Source organism: Pygocentrus nattereri, chromosome 1 (assembly GCF_015220715.1).
Source record: "Pygocentrus nattereri isolate fPygNat1 chromosome 1, fPygNat1.pri, whole genome shotgun sequence".
Classification (NCBI taxonomy): Eukaryota; Metazoa; Chordata; class Actinopteri; order Characiformes; family Serrasalmidae; genus Pygocentrus; species Pygocentrus nattereri.
Window position 1 is genome coordinate 29,489,983 of NC_051211.1, and position 21,787 is coordinate 29,511,769.

The 21,787-nt window shown below is 40.4% G+C and overlaps 1 protein-coding gene across 3 annotated transcripts; it reads right to left on the reverse strand.

Moving 5' to 3' along the window:
- Nucleotides 1–750: 750 nt before the first annotated feature.
- Nucleotides 751–18,511, reverse strand: si:ch73-352p4.8 (cystine/glutamate transporter). Of its 3 annotated transcripts, XR_005130742.1 has the most exons (14): nt 18,343–18,511; nt 17,931–18,244; nt 13,231–13,357; nt 12,941–13,056; nt 11,633–11,758; nt 10,833–10,938; nt 8,637–8,681; nt 7,809–7,932; nt 7,611–7,714; nt 6,729–6,825; nt 5,853–6,002; nt 5,470–5,647; nt 4,757–5,013; nt 751–2,241 (listed from the first exon to the last, which is right to left on the reverse strand). XR_005130742.1 is itself a non-coding variant. In XM_017724045.2 (13 exons), the coding sequence occupies exons 2-13, from the start codon at nt 18,157–18,159 to the stop codon at nt 2,177–2,179; spliced, it is 1,467 nt and encodes a 488-aa protein (XP_017579534.1). In that variant the 5' UTR covers nt 18,160–18,181; nt 18,343–18,511; the 3' UTR covers nt 751–2,176. The 3 variants fall into 3 exon arrangements, 2 of the variants coding, with proteins under 2 accessions (XP_017579534.1, XP_017579532.1); XM_017724045.2 differs by lacking the exon at nt 4,757–5,013 and having other exon boundaries at nt 17,931–18,181; XM_017724043.2 differs by lacking the exon at nt 4,757–5,013.
- Nucleotides 18,512–21,787: the final 3,276 nt, after the last annotated feature.

Below are 21,787 nucleotides of genomic sequence, written 5' to 3' on the forward strand. Positions count from 1 at the left end.
ACTTCTGCCTTTTGGCTTTCCATGAATAGGAAATGCACTAAAAATATAAGAGTATTCAGCTAAATTTAAATTTTTATTAAATTATTATTTTTATTTATTAAAATTTTTATATGCACGGAAATTTGTTCAGAGCTACACCATATGTTGTAGGTACATGCTCATCCAGCATTTCTTCTGAAATTAACGGTATTAAAATTTGTCCAACCTTTGCTGCAGTAACAGCCCCTACTGTTCTATAAAGGCTTCACCCTAGGCATTAAAACATTGCTGTGAGGACTTGATTGCACTCAGCCATAAGAGTGTAAGTTAGTGAGGTCGACATCTTATCCAACTGATGATGGTTGATGAGTTTTGCATCACTGAATTCCAAAAGTGTTGGATAGAACTCCATCACTCTAGAGAACGCAGTTCCACTGCTCTGTCCAGGCAGTGGCCATGGCGACTCTTGTCTGGCTGCTTGCAGCTGAATTTCTGTGTCAGCAATGAGTGCACTATATAGCAGGTTAATTCACTAATTAGTAGGGTTTTCTAAAAAGTTAGGAAGTATATTGAAGGGATCTCAACATCAAAAGCTGCCACAATATCCTGTTTAATAATTTATAAACATGCGGTAGGTTTATTTACCTAACTGATTTGTGTTACTAGTCACAGATTGCCTTTCAAAGCAAATGCACTAAGCTAATAATTGTAGGACATTTATTCATATGTTACCACTGGTAGCCTTTTAAATAAAATGCTTTGATGCGTATATTTTAATGCCATTTTTTATTGTAGCAGTCCATCAGCACTTGACCTTTTTTGGAGTCGTGTATTTTAAAATCGCTTAAACAGGACATTTAAAAAGCAGAGTTTCATTAAAGCCCCACTATCCTGCATATACAGTGTTTAAAGCTTTGTGTTCATTTGGGGCCTGTACCCACCCCTAAACACACTGCTTAAGGCCTGTTTCCCACCCCTGTACACACACAAAAACACAGTTTATTTTACGTATAAGATCTAAATAAAGGGTGTTCTATAAGATGTTTACATTTTGTTTTATTGAATTTACACAGACGTTTGCCACTGGGCCTTGATTATTTGTTAAGCGTGCATGATTGAAATCTGCTGATTTTTACTCCGAACTTGCAATCAGTAATCAATTTATTACTTTTATTTTGTCCAATCTGTGATGCAATTGTATGGCACAGGCATCATGACTCAGGTAAGGGCACCTCATGCTGTACTTTAATGCTTGTGTGCATATTAAAGAACAAATAATGTTATTTATGTTGCAGCTTTGGCTAGCAGAAAGTACTGTGAAATGTGTTGGTGTGTTTCAACATTGTGTTCATTTAGTCCATGGTGTGAGCTTTTTGTTTATATAAAAGGCTCATCATAATCAGCCAGTTTGGCTGTAAGGGAATCTGAATCAGCCATAAAAAATCATGATTTGTTCAAAGTAAGATTATATTGTGTAGTTGTATAATTGTTTTGTGTAATTTTACCTCGGTATCCGTATATTTTTTATTTCTTGAACAAACTATTACTTTCACCCCACCCTTTTAAAGATGTCATGACAGTTATCAATGGATATTAGTATCAGGTCAATATCAGCAGAAAATGCTGGGTTGGATATCAGAGGGAAAAAATAACACAATTTAGTCCTGTAACAGTAGTTCTGGTCCTCAGGGACCCCCAAATGGTCCACATCTTGTTCCCAAGTCCCAACACAGCCCTAAAGAAAAAACATGGACTGTCTGGAGGTCCCTGAGGGCCACTTTTGAGAAGCCTGCATTATATGATGTGAGCTGAGTGTTCTCTTCTTCTGTGGTTGTTGAGTAGTTTGAGTATGGTTGAGTAGACTCAGCCTACTAAATGCTCATTTTAAGTTCAAAACAAGAAAAAAACTCACTAGTTTTGAAAGAAAAAACGTCAATATCTTCATAATAATGATATTAAAAAAGAAAAAGTGATATCTAAACGCTTTGTATAAAGTTCACTCTAAATCTAGTCTGTATATGTCATGCAACTAGTCAAGAAAAATGTAACTGAAAAGTTTCACAGTGGACTAATCTGAAAACATCACTTCTTAATGCACTCGACATTGTAAGTAGCAATATGAGTACATATATTTAACATGGAGGATTTTGTGATTCACTTTTCTCTCGGTATGATGGAGAGAATGTTCTTGTTTCTCTCAGTAAGTCAGAACTTCTTGTTGTACCACTTCCAGCAGGATCTGAAGTTGTAGGCTGCAGTAGTCTGAAGGATACAAGAAAAAGTGTAAGTAAATATGCTGTTTTTAATATTTCAATATGAACAACTATTCTACAGAATCATGTAAGCAACAGTAACAGTATGATAATTAAGCAAACCTTTTAATACCAACTGGTTCTCTTTGATCTAAGAAATGGTTTTGTTTGAAGATGTACTTTTTCAATTAGACTCAGCTCATGATTTGACAGCTCACTGTTAACTAACTGGTGAAATGTCATGTTCTCACACTTGCAGAACAATACAAAAAAATAGTATTTAATATTTTAACCAGTGAACTTCATTGAAAAATATCCTTATTTTAAATCGCTTGGAAGCTGATGAATGGTTTTGCCATTGTGCTATTATACAAGTCTTCAGCTGCACAATGATATGTGGCCTTTGTCGTCATATTTTGCTCTTCTAATGTGCCATGTGTTTTCAGTGGCAGACAGGTAAGCCAGTCTTGCCTCTGCATTTTCTGATTATGAAGCCCTGCTGTTACAACACATATAAAATGTGGCTTGATGTTATCACATTGAAAAAAATAAGGACATCCTTGAAAAAGATCATCTAGAAGGCAGCATATGTTGCTCCAAAATGTGTATATAGATATAGTGCATTACTGGTGCCTTCATACCATCTAACCATCCCTAACTTTATGCTGGGAACAATCTGGATTGTTCATTTTGTCTGTCTCAGAGAACATGACATCCATTATTTTCTTAAATACATGCTTCCATGCAGTAGTCCATTTCAGATGAAGTCAAGCCCAAAGGAATCAACAGTATTTCTAGAAATTGCTGACATATGGCTTCCACTGTCCACAGTACAGTCTTAACTTACATTTTTGGATATACACAGAGACTTCTCAGAATTCTCTGATTCTTTTGCAATAAGTGGTTGAACATTCTTGCTGAAGCAAATGGCAAAATGGCAAATTTGGCAAATTGGCGAAGCTTGACAGCGACACATACTTGCTCAGAGAAGTAAGAACTAAGCCTTTCCTGGATGTTCCTTTTATACTCAAGTATGATTTCATCTCCTGTTTAACATTTCACAAACAAGTTGATGATAAACAAGTTGATGAGACGTTAAATATTTTGTCTTTGTACTGCTTTAGTTTAAATACATGTCAAAGTGGATTTCCAAATCACTGTTTTCTGTTTGAATTTCTCACACTGTCCCACCTTTTTAGAACTGATGTTTTATAAACTTGCAATTGTTACATCCTATACAAATACTGTCCTATATACAGTCTTCAGAGGCTTCATGAGACTTTATATTTTCTTCATATTTATGTTTTCTTCCCAGGATCCACGGAGCATGTGGAAGGGTATCAAGTGCATCATAGACTACAACACCAGACATGCGCAGTGCACTAGGGACCCTCCACTGCCCAATGTTCTCAATAAGTTCTATGCCCGCTTTGAGGACCCAAACACACCTCCCAGACTCACTCCACCACCTGGAGAACAGCCCCTCAGTGTGACCCAAACTGAGGTGAGGAGGATCCTTAAGAAAATGAATGCCCGCAAAGCTGCTGGCCCGGATAAAATTCATGTTCAGCATGTGCTGAAGTGCTGTGCAGACCAACTCTCCAAGGTGCTGACAGATATCTTCAACTCCTCTTTAATCCAGGCAGTTGTCCCCACCTGCCTGAAGTCCGCCACCGTCATCAGTCATCAGTCCCTAAGAGCTCCACTGTGACAGGACTGAATGACTATCGGCCAGTAGCCCTCACCGCGATAGTCACAAAGTGCTAAGAAAGACTGGTTATGACCCACATCAAAGCCAACATTGACGTCACTGGGGATCCACACCAGTATGTGTACCGGAAAAAACGATCCACAGAGGATGCCATCTCCTCTGTGGTCCACACTGCACTCACCCACCTGAAGAGTAAGGATTCTTACGTCCGTATGCTCTTTGTGGATTTCACATCTGCCAAGATTCCCCAGACCCTGGCTTACAAACTCCATACACTTGGACTGAGCACATCTCTCTGTAATTGGGTCCTGGACCTCCTGACTAACAGGCCACAGTCTGTGAGGATCCACAGCATCATCCTCAGCACTGGCTCCCCTCAGGGCTGTGTGCTGAGCCCCATCCTGTTTACACTGCTCACATATGACTGCTCAACCATCCATCCAGGCTGTCATATTGTAAAGTTTGTAGACAATATGCCAGTGGTTGGATGCATCACAAATAGTGATCAATCTGGCTATAGGCAGGAGGTGGAACACCTGGGGATTTGGTGCAGTGAGAATGATCTCTGCATCCGTGTGAAGAAGACAAAGGAGATGATTGTGGATTTCAGAAGGGGCAACACCATCTCTCCCCTCCCCCTACACGTCGGAGGATCTGCAGTGGAAGTGGTCTCCAGCTATAGGTACTTGGGTGTACACCTAAGTAACAATTTTACCTGGAGTAATAACACTTATAGCCTGATCAGGAAGGCACATTAGCGCCTCTACTTCCTCAGATGGTTGAGGCGTGCTGTACTCGGGAGCTCAGTCCTCACCTCATTTTACAGATGTGGGGTGGAGTATGTTCTGTGCTCCAGCATCAATGTGTGGCACGGAAGTTGCTCTGCGGCAGAAAGGAAAGCTCTGCAGAGGGTGGTGAAGGCTGCACAGAGGACTGTTGGAGTCAGCCTTCCCACCACCATGGACATTTACACCTCCAGATGCAGGAAAAGGGCCACTGGCATCACGAAGGACCCCACTCATCCAGCACACACATACTTTATCCTTTGTCCTGCTCCCCTCAGGTAGGAGGCTGCGGAGCATTAAGAGTAAAACAACCAGACTGAGAAACAGCTTCTTTCCTGAAGCCGTAAGACTCTTAAACTCCAATTAGACATCACTGCAATGGCACTTCATGTCCACTTATTTATCTCTGCTGCTGTAATGAATCAGTGCCTCCACTATATCACCCCTACACGTCACTTTATACATTACCAGTATTAAGATGTACACCTTCTACCTCATACTCATGCTGCTGTGTTTCATGCTGCTCTTATTTGCACCTTATTTGCAACTTTTGGGAGTTAACTGGGACCTTGAGTACACTATTTTGTTCCACCCCATGTACCACATGTGACAATAAAGCCTTATCTTATCTTATCCTTATCTTATATGGCAGAGAGTGACCTAGAGATTTTTGAGCAGTATGAAGCAGTTGGGATCAGCAATAACACATAAATTTGGTTGAGAAAGTAAAGGCTCAACTCACTGAAGGCCTTTCTCCACTGGGCTGGTATATATGAGCGTTTTATTGCCAGGTAGTACACTGGTACTCCAGAAAGTGTAAGAGCGCAACTGCCGCCTGTGTTCCATGGGTCCGAATACAGAGACATACCCACGATGCAGAAACACACCACTGTGAAGATCACAATCAGAGCAAAGGGAACCTGGATTCAGAAAAAAAAGTGTGTTGATTTCAAATAGTGTTTGGCTTCTCATACAGTATTTAACAACATATGTGTTGTCCTAGCACCAAAACACTGAAGGAAATAGAAATGAATGAGAATTTATTTATAAACTAGTGATATGGGGTAAATTTACATCAAAAAAGTTAAATTAACTAAAAACATAGAAACAGGAAATGGCAAAGACCTTAAATGGCCTTGGATAGTGTGGGAATCGATAGCGGTGGACAAGAAGCCCCAGAGTCGCCAAGGCAATAAAGAACCAGCGTGAGAAGGAGGCGAAGTTGATCAATTGAAAGATTTCTCCTCTTGCTACCATGACAAGCACCAGAGGGTACTGTGAACAACATAAGCATATACAATGTATATATAAGATATACAGATATGAAATCTAAGGATACATATAATACTATATTTTTAAAGTACTTCTAGTAGCATACAAAAAGGCTTTAAATGAAAATTAGCATCAACCAAATTCTCTATAAATACAAGACTAGATTAAAGGCATGCAGTAGGCTTTTATTGTGAAAAAAAAAATATTGCTATCTAAAACTCTGACAAAAGATTACCCATACTGAGCAGTTACTGCTAAGATACAGTCAAATACTCAAATACTGTAAATAGTTCTGTTCTGGAAAAAATACATGTCAGGGTGTATGTCAAGATGTATAGTCCTGCGTTCTTTGGATTTTAACCTTGATAATTGTTATAAAATAACAGATGCATTTTGGTGATGTTGCAAAAAGTAAGTTTCCCATCATTCTTTATGTTTTACAAAGAATTTTTACTCCAGTAGATGATGTTGATGGCAATGGCTAAATGTCCTTTCCAAATAACATTTAAAAGAAAAGAATAGCGATAGACTGCGTGGGTAACAGACATCAAACACTGCTATGAGTAAACACATGGGTGGACAGACAGATCAGGAAAAAATGAAACATATCCGCATTCTCAAGTAAGCACAGGAGCATGCAACAAAATACTGTATACTCATGGTGTGTTTAAAATATTTTTCTTAAATAAAACAAAAACACAAACTAAATATGAAATCACTGTACATTACCAGTAATAGCACAGCTGGCAGGGGTGTTTTTCTGCGTAAGTGGATCATAGAAAAGAGAGCTGGCCAGTGTCCCTCTCTGGCTCCCACAAACAGCATCCTATACCACACCCATACATATATATGCGCGCGCGCACACACACACACACACACACACACATATCATTATTTCTCTCCTCTTGATATAAATTGGGTGGATGAAATTTTGGGTAATACTTCAGTAAGCATTCCCCTGACCAATCACAAGGCTCTTGCCCTACCCACACAAAACAGTTTCAGAGCCAGAGACACTTCAAGAGCTAAAGCTAACTCAGCATAACCAAAAGTTAGCAAACTAAGCCAGCTGTTTGTAGCTGCCTGTCATCCGTTCATTTGTTTACTCATACTTGAATACTTTATATCTTACATTATTTATTCAAGCTTTGCTGGATGACACCCAAGTTTAGTATCATACAAACATATTTAATATTCAACTCTGTGCTCCAGGGCTTTAATGTCATCAGATTTCTTTGAATTACAAACGACACACTGATTGTTCCAGTGAGAATTGTTATTGCAAACCATTATATTATTAGGAAATCAAAATCAAATACTGCTTGCAGAAGTTTTCAACCTCTTCAGACTAGTACTTGGAAGAACCACCTTGTGCTGCAATAACAGATTTTAAGTACATTGAGGTAAGTTTACACCAGCTTTGAACACTATTTGGGAGTGTTTCAGCTATTCCTCCTGGCTTGCCAAATTCTAAACTCCTATATTATAATTTGTAAAAATAATTAAAAAATACTTTTTTGTTGTTTTTTCAAATGTTGTTTTTAATCAATAATAACTTATTATTGAAACTTAAGATATATGTTTTATCTTTTGTAACTGTGGATTCCATACCTAGGTACTCCAAAGAATCCTCCATTAAGGGCCCCAAGGCAGGACAGAGAAACCAGTATGGGCACCCCTGAGGCCATGCCCTGCAAAGCTCGGCTGGCAAAGGTCTGTATACAGTCAAAAAGGAATAAAAGGGAACTGGCCTATACACATTCAAATAAGGGTAATTTTTAGAAATGTTTAAGTCCCATTAATACTGACCACAGCCACTGCCTCAGACATCAGCAGCTCAGCTCCGGTCATCATAGTGTAGTATGCCACATTAACCAGCACATAACACACGGTAACTGTGATCATTGATAAAGCGATTGCCAGTGGAATGTTTCTGACAGGTACAAGAATCTGAACTTAGACACATTTTACAACACCACAAGTATCAAAGTTTCTAAATAATTAAATCTTTATGATGTAAATAAATATTTGGTGGTTTGATGTGAGTAGTACTGATAGGAACCATACATTTGAATTGTTTATAGTTTCTAAAAGCTACATTATAGAAAGTTAATACGTGAAGTGTTTATAAATCTTTTGCCTGAAACATTGTTGAACAAAAGTTTCCAGATAAGCTTTTGGCCTAAAATATTTTAAAACATTCATGGCAGAGAGCAACATTTTAAATGAGGGGCAACATTGTAAATGAGGGGCACCCTCAATGTTCTCTGAGACTAAATAAAGGTTGATTGATTGATTGATTGATTGATATTGTAAATAGTCCCTAGAGAAAGTTTTTTTTTCAGACTTACAACTCTTCTACCATTATCAACATTAAATGGAGTCTCTCATTCTCTCATTTTGGATAGTAAATAAAATTTGCACTGTAGACATTGTGACACCAGGTTCCCATCACTACTGGAAAGAAATGATAAGTTCCACACCAAAGCAGTCTCAATGACTTTAGTTTCTCAATTAACAGTTATACAGAATTAAATCAATTAAATTATACAGAAATTCTGAAACATTGGTGGAATCCCCTAATGAAGTAAAGTTGCTTTAGTCGTATGATTAGATTCCCTTTTCAGTTTTACATACCTATTCGGATTAACAACTTCCTCTGTCACATAGTTTAAAGTAAACCTGAAATCAAAGACAGTAGTGTACCATAAGTAACTGCGCAGTGACACATTTGATTTGAAAAAAAAAAAAAAACACAGTGACTGCCAGGTTAAAATGCAAAACATAAGCTTTAAATTAAATTTTAAGGCACAATAGAGTTTGGGACATAGGGCTACACCTACACAGGGTGTTTGGTGTGTTTCATTGTTTCATTAGGGTAGGTACAACATTCTTTTAGTCAGCTTTGGAGTCTGCTTTGACTGTTTTCAACAAGAGGACAGAGTTGTGCCAAGAGAAGTCAAGGAAGTCATTACAAGTCTGAGGAACAAAAATAAAACAGTAAGGAACATCAGCCACACTTTAGGACTACCAAAATCAAGTTGTAAGATTATTAAGAAGAAAGAGAAAACTAGCTTAGTAATCAAAATCAGACTGGTAAGACAAGGAAGATCTCCACAGCTGATGACAGAAGAATTTGCACCATAATGAATGAATAATGATATAAAGTTCTTCTAAAGTTCTTAAAAGAGCCTGAAGAGGAAAATGTCTTGCGGACAGATAAGACCAAGATTAACAAAGATTATCATTGCGAGAGCAATAGCAAAGTGTAAAGCATACCACAACATCTGTAAAACATGGTGGTGAGGGTGTTATGGCCTGGGCCTGTATGGCTGCCACAGGTATTGGCTCATTTATCTTTACTAAGGATTATGGCTGATGGCAATACTAAAATGAATTCTGCCAGGTACAGAAACATTGTATTAGTTCAAGTTCAGAACACTTCTCAAAGCAAAAACATAAGGCATAACATTATGACCACTTTCTTGATTCTACACTCATTGTCCATTTTATCAGCTCCACTTAGTTCTACAATGACAAACTGTAGTCCATCTGTTTCTCTGAATACTTTGTTAGCCTCCTTTTACCCTGTTCTTCAGCGGTGAGCGTAGAAACAAGGAGGTGGTCATAATGTTATGTCTGATCAGTGTATACTGGCAAAACAAGAAAGGAGTTTTTCAAAGCTAAAAAATGGACAATTCTTGATTGGCCCAGTCAGTCACCTAAAACAAATCCCCTGAATATGCTTTTCATATGCTGAAGAAAAAACTTAAGGGGACTAGCAGCTGAAACATGTAGGAGCTAAAGATGGCTGTGGTACGAGCATGGCAGAGTATCATCAGAGACGATACATCATAACTTATGATGTCCATGAATTGCAGACTTCAGGCAGGGAGTGCATGCAAAGGACATGCAACAACGTAGTAAACATTACTGTTTAAAATGATTACTGCACACACCACTCACATTTGACATGTTTACATTTGGAGTCTTACTGTTGTCTCTCAACATGAGGACAAAAAAGGGAATTTGGTAAAAGTGAATGATCTGAATGACAACAAAGGACCACAGTAGCCACTAGTGGCTGACTGAAAAATATGTTCACAAATAAAGATCGCTAACCAAGATGCAGGCATAGTTTTGTCAAACAACAAAGAGAAGCAGCATGACCTGAGTTACTACAAGATGGATACCAAGTACCCACTTGTTAAAAATACATGAAAAATCTGTTGTGTTCTGGAACAAAGTCTTATAAAACATTAATCCTGTAACCTGAATATGTTACTGTGTATCAGAAGAGCTGTGATTCCTGTACTGTTCACCTGAAACAATCACCCTCGATTTAAAGACACTTTTTTTGCTCTTTGACCTCACTATCATTGTTTAATTTCAAATCCAGTGAACTTGGGTACAGAACTTGTGTCACTATACAGTTTCACACAGACTGTACTGTAAATTTGTTTTTGTCAGTTGATGAAAAAAAGAGAACAAAGTGGTGATAGGAACCAGGAGTGTGCAACGTAATATACAGACATTTATTTACTATGCATTTACTAAACAAACACCAAGCATATGCCTCTTCACACCGCACGTATTCTAAAAAATATATTGTGAAGCATGTCAAGCATCAGGTAACAGTAACTTTCTATGAAGTAACGTTTAGAGACTGGTTCCTATCAACACCGCTGTGAACAGTTAAGACTCACTTTTCAGACTAAGTTTCTCTAGAATTAGGAAAAAAAACATCAAAACATTCTAACATTGTTTACATCTTCATGGTTTGATCCTGCCAACAATTTTGAAAAATAAGTGGAATTCCGGTTTAATACTCACCATCCACCATAGGCATAGAGACCTGAGTAGAAGGCCAAAGGAAGCTTGGACACAGTGAAAGATTCTGTGTCTATGTCAAAAGCATTCTGGAAGTTTTCTGTTTGTCCTGATGTGAGAGAGAAAAGACACTAAACCACAAACTCACTCCAGTCTGATGATTGTGAATAATCTGACAATTATTAACAGCAAAATATACTCTTTAGTTCACTCTTTAGAACCTCCCAATGTTTAAAACATTAAAACATTCCCAATGTTTGTGACTTGTACAGAACAGTTTTGCAGAACTCTAACTCTGCTTACCAGCTCCATCTAGCAAGATTTGTTCTAAACATTATAACCTGATCAAACTACTTACTGTGTGTCAATAAACAATAAATCAAAGGCTGTTGCTTAAATAAGTTAAATGTCTAATACTTCTTAGGTGAAATAAGTATCTTTTTTCACATTTATTGACACTAGGGCCTGACTGATACATAAATTGTATGACCGATATTGATTTTAAGGAGTTAAAAATTCAGATAACTGTTAAAAATGACAAATGTATTTTTATGTGTGTTTTTATATGTTATGTCAGAGGAATTGGTATACAAGCATGAAATTGTAAAGTGGATGATTCTTCTTATTCCAGATGTGTCTTGTTAGTCTTAATAAGACAATAACAATTTAGAAAATGCAGAATTTGTTCACTTGCATAATCGCTACTGTTGCGTAGCTTGGGGCATCTAGAGAGCTTTGGTGCTTTAAAGAGGAACGAATTTGGCTTTCTATTGTAACACACTATTGTATTCCACATTTCCTACCTTGGGCAAGGGCCATGATGCCTGGGACGATGATTAGAGCAAGAGCAAAGATTTTAATGAAGGTCAGAGTGACTTGAGTACGAGAGGCCAAAGACACGCTCCAGCAATTCACTGCCACTACAAATGCTAGAATATACATAAACAGAAGATTTACTTTAGAGTAATATAGGGTAGAGGTGGGTGATATGATGAAAACATTGATCACAGTCATGATACTATATAATAAGATAAGTTAAATAATTTGGAACCAACAAAATAGCATAGTATATAGTGCCACATATACTAAATATTCTACAACTACAATAATTTTTGTTAAATGTTTTAACTGCACTACACTAAATCTAATTAAACAGGAGTTATTATGCTCACTTTGTAAAGAAACATGCAGTTAGTCACCATTCTTTAAGTACTGACAATATCCTTGATATGCTCAAAAAAGCATATTGTGACATAATTGAACAATAGAGTATTGTCATATTGCCCACCCCTACTGTAAGGCAGTTTTCCAAAGCCTACATGACACCTACATAAACTTGTCAAGACAGGTTGACATAAACCTGCATAAGCATTCATAAAAGCTTGTTCCAGTGCATGTCATCTGTCATCTTTTATCAGCTTTGATGCCAAATTGACATAACACCTACAATTACATTCTGATCTTTGGACACCCCTGGCCAAATTACATATTTTGTTGATTTTTGAAGTGAAAAGACATGAACACAACCTATGTAAAGCAATTGTGCATTAACATTTGCAGAAAAAAATATTTTTCATTATAGTTTGCTGCAGAGGTTGTGTTTACTTATTTTTGCTTCAAAAGTCAACAAATTATATATTTTGTTTACTTTTGCATGCAACCACATATCCAATATCCAGTGAACCTTTATATGCAACATACAACTGAGCCTCTGGTCCTGGAGAGAAAGATTCCTGCACAGTTTGGTAAATTTCAGGCTCAAACACAACAGATTCAACTCAGCAGTAAATCCAGTTTTATTCAGTGTGATGGAGCACAGAATTCATCAAACTGTGCAAGAATCCAGGCCTAAATTTAAACTTGTGTGGGGCAAGCACACTGATTGTAGATTCCACATTAGTTTCTGTGGGTGCATTAAGACATTCACATAATCAAACAAACATTAATTGTTTTTGTAATGCAGGCCAACCTTGTACTACATAAATAATTCAGGAATGTATTTTCAATATAATGCAAGTCACACCGCCATAGCAATTTACCTTCAATGAGATGCCCTTGTATGTACTTAAAAAAGGATTTAGCTACTGAAGCTACTGGATTTAGCTACTCACTAACTCCAAGGATGCTGACTAGTTTGACCAGTGCTGGAGGAGCTGGGCATGGCATGTAAAGTGGTTCTACAACATAGCGCCCAAAAGCCAGTGACACATAAGAGGCCACTGCCGGCCTAAAACACAGAAAAGTATTTGTCAAGAAATGTCAGTAAATCACTGCACACTAAGTTGAATGAACTGAAGTTTCCAACAGGCTTTTCACACTGCATTGTACATGTATATGCACTGTATACACAAACTTACTACAAAATTTTTCTTCAGTGTACTGAAATTCAGAACACACTAACCTGATGAAAATGAACTCAGCCCACAGTCTCAGGAAAGCAGGAAGGGGGCCAAGGGTCTCAAGTAAGTATGTATAATGACCACCAGACTTTTTAAAGCTGGTACCTAACTCAGCATAGCACAGGGCACCTGAGCAGAGCAACAGACACAACACACATAGATGGTATTATGTATACAGCACTATGCAAAAGTCTTAGGCAGCCATGAAAGTTGTTTAAAACTGTTTGTAGGGGTGTTTTGCAAATAAAAACACTATATCACATTAGAATAAGTTTTGCACAATCAAGACCAGCCAAGATCAGAATTAGAAATTTACTCCAAAAAGCAATCTGCCAGTTTATGATTTTTAATTTGGCCTGTTTTGAAACTTTAGAACATGACTTAGACTTAGATAATGTCATACAGGTAAGTGCACTTTTGCTACAATCACTAAATACATAATTGTTCATGGCTCATTGTGCTAAATAGCCACCTGCCCCTTACTTTGGGTACAGCACTTTGATTCATGTTATATAAATAGGCAACTGATCTTTCATTTATCAATATAAAATGTCAGTCTAGTCCAGTAAAGAATAAATAATGCTACATATGTAATGATAATGCGTAATAAAAATCATGCGCTAGTGTGTTTCAAGTGTGAATTTACTCCATACAGTGTGTGCAACTTGGCATTGGGCCAGGAACCAATAAAAAAACATGATGAATGCATTTCTAATTAAAATAAATACAGTAAAATGTTACCATGATGTCTTGTTTTCAAAAATGTTGTTAATACAATTAGATAACCAGAAAAAGAAAGACAGGTTTGGTTCTTGACTTCCTGCTGCACTCCAGTCATCACGTGGGTTTGTAAAATTTCATCAGCAGCACACCTCTTCTTCTTCTTCTTCTTAATCTTTCGGCTGCTCCCTTTAGGGGTCGCCACAGCGGATCATCTGCCTCCATCTTGCCCTATCCATTGCCTCCTCTACTTTCACACCAACCATCTCCATGTCCACCTTAACTACATCCTTCTCGGAGGTCTACCTCTTCTCCTTCTACCCGGCAGCTCCATCTCCAACATTCTTTGCCCAATATATCTACTATTCCTCCTCAACACATGTCCAAACCATCTCAACCTGGCCTCTCTGGCTTTATCTCCAAACTGCTCCACCTTCGCTGTCCCTCTGATCTGCTCATTTCTAATCTTGTCCAGCCTTGTCACTCCCAACGAAAATCTAAGCATCTTCATCTCCGCCACCTCCAGCTCAGCCTCCTGTCTTTTAGACAGAGCCACAGTCTCCAAACCATACATCATAGCAGGACGCACTACTGTCTTGTAAACCTTTCCTTTCACTCTTGCTGCTATCCTTCTGTCACACATTAGCCCTGACACCTGTCTCCACCCACTCCATCCTGCCTGCACCCTCTTCTTCACCTCTTTTTTACACTGTCCATTGCTCTGGATGGTTGACCCAAGATATTGAAGTCATCCACCTTTACGACCTCTACTCCTTGCATTTTCACCTTTCCACTTGCCTTCCACTCATTCACACACATGTATTCCGTCTTATCTCTACTGACCTTCATTCCTCTCCTCTCCAGTGCAAACCTGCACCTCTCCAGATTTTCTTCCACCTGCTCTCTACTCTCACCACAGTTTACAATGTCATCTGCAAACATCATGGTCCATGGAGCCTCCTGCCTGACCTCATCTGTCAACCTGTCCATCACCATTGCAAACAAGAAGGGGCTCAAAGCTGATTCCTGATGTAACCCTACCTTCACCTTGAAACCATTTGTCACTCCAGCTGTACACCTCACCACTGTCTCACTATCCTCATACATGTTCTGCACCACCCTAACATACTTTTCAGCTACATCTGACTTCCTCATACAGTACCACAGTTCCTCTCTTGGCACCCTATCATATGCCTTCTCTAGATCCACAAAGACACAATGTAGCTCCTTCTAACCTTCTCTGTACTTCTCTACCAACACTCTCAACGCAAAAATTGAACCTCTCGCCTTAGCTTTGCTTCAACAACTCTTTCCCATACCTTCATGTTGTGGCTCATCGACTTTATGCCTCTGTAGTTACTGCAGCTCTGCACATCACCCTTGTTCTTAAAAATGGGGACCAATACACTGCTTCTCCACTCATCAGGCATCCTCTCACTCGTCAGGATTTTGTTAAACAACCTGGTTAAAAAGTCCACTGCCTTCTCTCCTAAACATCTCCATACATCTGCCCTCACTTCCACTTTACTAATTCTCTGCACTTCCTGATCCACTGTCTCTCCCCCCGTTGTCCTCCTCTCTCTCGTTTTCCTCATTCATTAGTTCTTCAAAGTACTCCTTCCATCTACTCATCACTCTCTGTTCACTCACTAGTACATTTCCCTCTCTATCCTTTATCAGCCTAACCTGCTGTGCATCCTTTCCAGCTCTGTCTCTCTGTTTAGCCAAACAATACAAGTCCTTTACTCCTTCTTTACTGTCCAGCCTCTCATACAGCTCATCATAGGCCTGAGCCTTTGCCACCATTCTTTTCGCTATGTGACTAGCCTCACAGTACTCCTGCCTACTTCCTTCATCTCTCTGGTTATCCCACTTTTTCTTAGCTGCCTTCTTCTTCTGAATACTCTCCTGGACTTCCTCATTCCACCACCAACTTTCCTTGTCTTCTTTCTCTGACCAGACGAAACACCCAACACATTCTTGCCAGTTTCTCTCACCACCTTAGCTGTATTTTCCCAGTCCTGAGGTAGCTCCTCACTGCCCCCAAGGGCCTGTTGCAATTTTTCCCTGAACTGCCTGCAACCATCCTCCTTCAGCTTGCACCATCTAATCTTTGGCTCTGTCTTCACTCTCTTCCTCTTCTTTGTTTCTAATCTCATTCTACAAACAACCACCCTATGCTGCCTTGCTACATTTCCCCTGGCACCAGTTTACAATCTCCAATCTCCTTTAGGTGGCATCTCCTGCTAAGGATATAATCCACCTGTGCGCACCTCCCTCCACTCTTGTATGTCACCATGTGTTCTTCCCTCTTCTGAAAATATGTGTTCACCACAGCCATTTTCATTCTCTTTGCAAAAACTACAACCATCTGACCTTCCACATTTCTGTCTTTCACACCATACATACCCAGCACCTCTTCATCCCCTCTGTTCCCTTCACCAACATGTCCATTGAAGTCTGCACCAATCATCAATCTCTCCTCTCTAGGGACACCATCTACCACTTCATCCATCTTACTCCAAAATTCCTCTTTCTCTGACAACCAACCTGTGGTGCATATGAACTGACCACATTCAAAATCACACCATCAACCTCCAACTTCCAACTTCAGGCTCATGATCCTGTCTGACACTCTCTTTACATCCAGAACACTTTTCCCAAGCTGTTCCTTTAGGATTATCCCTACTCCATTTCTCTTCCTCTCTACACCATGATAGAACAGTTTGAATCCACCTCCAATGTTCCTGGCCTTACTTCCTTTCTATCTGGTCTCCTGAACACACAGAATATCTACCTTCCTTCTCTCCATCATATCTGCAAGCTCTCTGCCTTTACCAGTCATTGTCCCTATGTTCAGAGTCCCTACTCTTACCTCCACACTCCTGCCTTTCCGTCTCTCTTGCTGCCTTCTAACCCGCCTTCCTCCTCTCCTCTTTGATGGTCTTTGACCTACAGTAGTCCAATTTCCACCAGCACCCTGCTGGTCAACAGCACTGGAGGCGGTCATTGTTAACCCGGGCCTCGACCAATCCGGTATGGCAATCATATTTGTGATCGTTGATATTTGCGATCGCATGATAGTTTTGGCACAAGTTTTACACCGGATGCCCTTCCTGACACAACCCTCACCATTTATCCGGGCTTGGGACCGGCACCAGAAGTACACAAAGTACACCCCTAATGGCTGGTTTCATCAGCAGCACACCTGATTAAATTTAATGATGATGATCATTGATTGATGACCTGAAGCAGTTATTGCATTGTAACTGTAAATACTAAACTTCTTCCAGGACAGATTTATTAATGGTTAAGGCAACACACTAACACATGCAATCACAATAGATTTTTTTAAATTGTATTTATTGTAATGTCAGTGTTTTTTGAACAAATATTCCCTTACTGCTTTGAAAAACAGCTTTACATGTCATTTACTAAGTACTGCATATCTGCAAATACACACGCACTCTAACTTTAACTTTTGTGTACAAACCGAGGTATTGAAATACTGTAGTTCTGTTATTTTGTCTCTCCGAAATTGTTTACAATATGTTGTAAAATGTTACATTTTTGAAAGCATTGCAAAATGCATCCTTTTTTCACATTGTACCATGTTGGTAACAGTTAAAAACCACAGGATTGCTATTTACTGATTAGAAATCCCATCAAAAGAATATTATAGAAACCTAGCATAGCCTATTTCCTTTTCTTAAATTTATATCATACATAAAAGGAAAATTTTGTTTTGGAAAAAATGGAAACATGGTGTTCATTTAGGTTTTATGCATTTTTAACTGTTCAAACAATCTGAAGAACCAAACAAAACACAAACTGCAGTGAAAATGACAGATCCTGGATACCAAAGTGTACAAAATAGAATAGAAGAAAAAAACTGATTGGCAACACAGCTATTTTATGGAATATGTTATTTTCATGGACCTAATTCTGGCTTTCAGTGCCATAAAAAATATCTTAAACATACCAAAGGTGGAGAGGACGCCACAGAGTGCCCACACCAGCAAGGACAGACCCACGTTGCCTGAATTCATCAGCACCCCTTTAGGAGCAATGAAGATGCCACTGCCCACCACTGAGCCGATGATGAAGGAGACAGCGGGCAGCAGAGTGATCTTCCGCCTGAGATGAACTCCTTCATCTTTCCCTTTGTCCTCCACTCTTTCAGCCACCGTCTCATGTTGAGATCCCCCCATACTTCTAGTGTAATGCTTTGGTCTTCAAAGAGTGCAGAAACACTCACTCATTGTCTGGCAAAACCGCTGGAGGTCAACTTGGTCACTTGTAGAGAAAAAAAAAACAAAGCTCCCTACTCTTTTCTTATTTCACACTCCATTAGTTATATATGAATTTACTAAGTAAGTAACATAACTACTCACCAGAACGGGTAGGTAACACAACTATTCACCAGTGTACTGCAGGCTGTGTACTATGGCGTTACATTAATGTCAAAACTAGTAATCGCAAAAACACAACTCGCGCGCGTAAATATCCCTCGCGCGAGCACAATCTCCTTCGACTGTTTTCTGCGCTGGAGTGAGTTTTGTGCTCGCGTATTTGATTGGGAGTGGTTTGGCCAGTTTGGGGGCGGGCATGTGGGCCTTTTGCCAGTTTGGGGGCGGGCTCATGGCCGTTCTGTCAGCGAATGCTATTGGCTGATGGCTCCTGGGGGTGTGGCTGACAACACAGCATGAAAAGCACAAGCATGATGGACGAAGACGAATGTCGGCAGGTGAGTAAGGTTAAAACCACTAAACTCTGGTTTATCTAAACTATAAGAAACACTAGTCATTACTAGTCAAGCTTGATGTCATGCTGGTAGTGCTCATCCATTTCGTTTACACTTAATCTGTATGAAGTGTCCTCCTAAAGTATCAAGCTACACTATCCAATATGAATTACTTTGTTCACATCTCAAACATTTATTTATGTAGAATTTGTAGAGTTACCTTTTAAGGCAGATTAAATGCAATTATGGTATGAATCGAGGGAGTGAAAATGAAATAATAAACAAGAGCGGTGCCCAAAGAATTTCCACTGTTGGCAATACACAGTTAATAGAAAAAGTGGCTTTATCATTGGCAACGATTAATAAACGTTACAAAAACTGCTTATTGTGTTGACGACTATCAAAAGGTCAGACATTCAGACACAATCACATATCAAAATACTGTTTGTTTCATCTCTGAACTGTCCTGTCTACTGTTAACTGATGTTACAGTTAACTTAGCCAGCTACTACCCCTGGCTAGCTGGCTCAAGCTGAAGGGCTGTAGTGTAGCTTGATACTTCGTCCAACATGCTTGTGCTTTTCCTGCTGTGTGGTCAGCCACACCCCCAGGAGCCATCAGCCAATAGCATTTGCTGACAGAAACAGCCATGAGCCCGCCCCCAAACTGGCAAAACCACCCACATGCCCGCCCCCAAACTGGCAAAACCACCCACATGCCCGCGCCCAAACTGGCAAAACCACCCCAATCCAATACACGAGCACAAAACTTTCACTCGAGTGCAGAAAACAGTTGAAAGAGATTGTGCTTGCATGAGAGATATTTACGCGCGTGAGTTGTGTTTTTGCGCTCACGAATTTTGACATTAATGTTACGCCACAGGCGTACTCTCTCACATGATAGTGTTGACTGTGTCCTGTACACTGTGTGTTTCCCCCCTCTGGCAGGCTAATTTCATTCAAGGCACAGTAACCGTGGAAACTCGGGCACCCAGCTCAGAGTTCAGGCGAGGAACAAAGCCAGCAGTCTTCCCCAGCTTCATCAACATGAGCAATTAAAGCAGTTTAGAGGGGGGGAAGGCCACACTGCTCTTTGTGTGTGTGTGTGTGTGTGTGTGTGTGTGTGTAGACCCTGCTTGAATGTGTGCATAGCATGACACAGGAATCCAACACAGGTAGAAGCCCCTCAGCCCCGACGGTAACCCCTCGCCTGCCTGTAACAGCTGCAAAGCTGATGTTCTCTCTCAGCAACAAGAAAACAACACTCACGTATTGAATGTTTTCAGCTTACCCTAAATGATCAGATCTAATGCTTGTTTAGTGTCTGAATTTTGCTTCTTTAGTTTAACACTGGAGCTAATGTTGCTAAGAAGTAATGTAAGCTTATAACTGACCAATTAGCACTGAGCAAACTGCATGTCTATATCACTAGACACTTGCCTCAAACCATGGTGAGCTGTGAAGTAATCTTAAAAATACTTGCGTATGTAGCTTGTGTCAATGTTTGCATATTGTGATCTATAAAAAAGTAAAACATAAAATAAATTGTATAGCTAAAAATAGTATTAGTCATCTAAGGCTGAATTTTGTATGTACTTTTGTTAATTTTTTAATGGGCAGGTGTGGGCTTTCTCATAGCCCCTCGACTCGGTGCCTGTATGTTGGGGTTTTCTCCGGTGGATGAGAGGGTAGGTTCCTTACGCCTTCGGGTTGGGGAACGGGTCCTGACTGTTGTCTGTGCTTATGCACCGAACAGCAGTTCAGAGTACCCAGCCTTCTTAGAGTCCTTGGGAAGGGTGCTTGAAAGTGCTCCTCCTGGAGACTCTATTGTCCTACTGGGGGACTTCAACGCTCACGTGGGCAATGACAGTGAGACCTGGAGGGGTGTGATTGGGAGGAATGGCCTCTCTGATCTGAACCCGAGTGGTGTTCAGTTTTTGGACTTCTGTGCATACCACAGTTTGTCCATCACGAACACCATGTTTGAACACAAGGATGTCCATAAGTGCACATGGCACCAGGACACCCTAGGCCGCAGTTCAATGATTGACTTTGTAGTTGTGTAATCGGACTTGCGGCCATGTGTTTTGGACACTCGGGTCAAGAGAGGAGCTGAGCTGTCAACTGATCACCACCTGGTGGTGAGTTGGATCAGGTGGTGGGGGAAGATGCCGGTCAGACCAGGCAAGCCCAAACGTATAGTGAGGGTTTGCTGGGAACGTCTAGCAGAAGAACCTGTCAGATTGATCTTCAACTCACACCTCCATCAGAACTTTGACCAGATATCGGGGGAGGTGGGGGACATTGACTCAGAATGGGCCATGTTCCGTTCCTCCATTGCTGAAGCGGCTGACTGTAGCTGTGGCCGTAAGGTAGTTGGTGCCTGTCGGGGCGGTAATCCTCGAACCTGGTGGTGGACACCCCAGGTGAGAGATGCCGTCAAGCTGAAGAAGGAGTCCTACCGGGCATGGTTGGCCTGTGGGACACCAGAGGCAGCTGGCAGGTATCGACAGGCCAAGCGATCTGCGGCTTCAGTTGTCGCCAAGGCAAAAACCCGTGTATGGGAGGAGTTTGGTGAGGCCTTGGAAAGTTACTTTAAGTCGGCTCTGAAAAGATTCTGGCAAACCGTCAGGTGACTCAGAAGGGGAAAGCAGTGTGCCACTAGCACTGTATATAGTGGAGATGGTGTGCTGCTGACTTCGACTGAAGACGTCATTGGGCGGTGGAAGGAATACTTTGAGGACCTTCTCAATCCCACCGACACGTTCTCCAGTGAGGAGGCTGAGTCTGGGGACATGGGAATAGGCTTGTCCATTACTGAGGCCGAAGTCGCTAAGGTAGTTAAGAAGCTCCTTGGTGGCAAGGCTCCAGGGGTGGATGAGATCCGCCCTGAGTTCCTCAAGGCTCTGGATGTTGTGGGGCTGTCTTGGCTGACATGCCTTTTCAACATTGCGTGGACATCGGGGGGTGGTGGACTGGGGTGGTGGTGCCTCTTTTTAAAAAAGGGGACCGGAGGGTGTGTTCCAACTACAGGGGAATCACACTCCTCAGCCTCCCTGGCAAGGTCTATGCAGGGGTACTGGAGAAGAGAGTCCG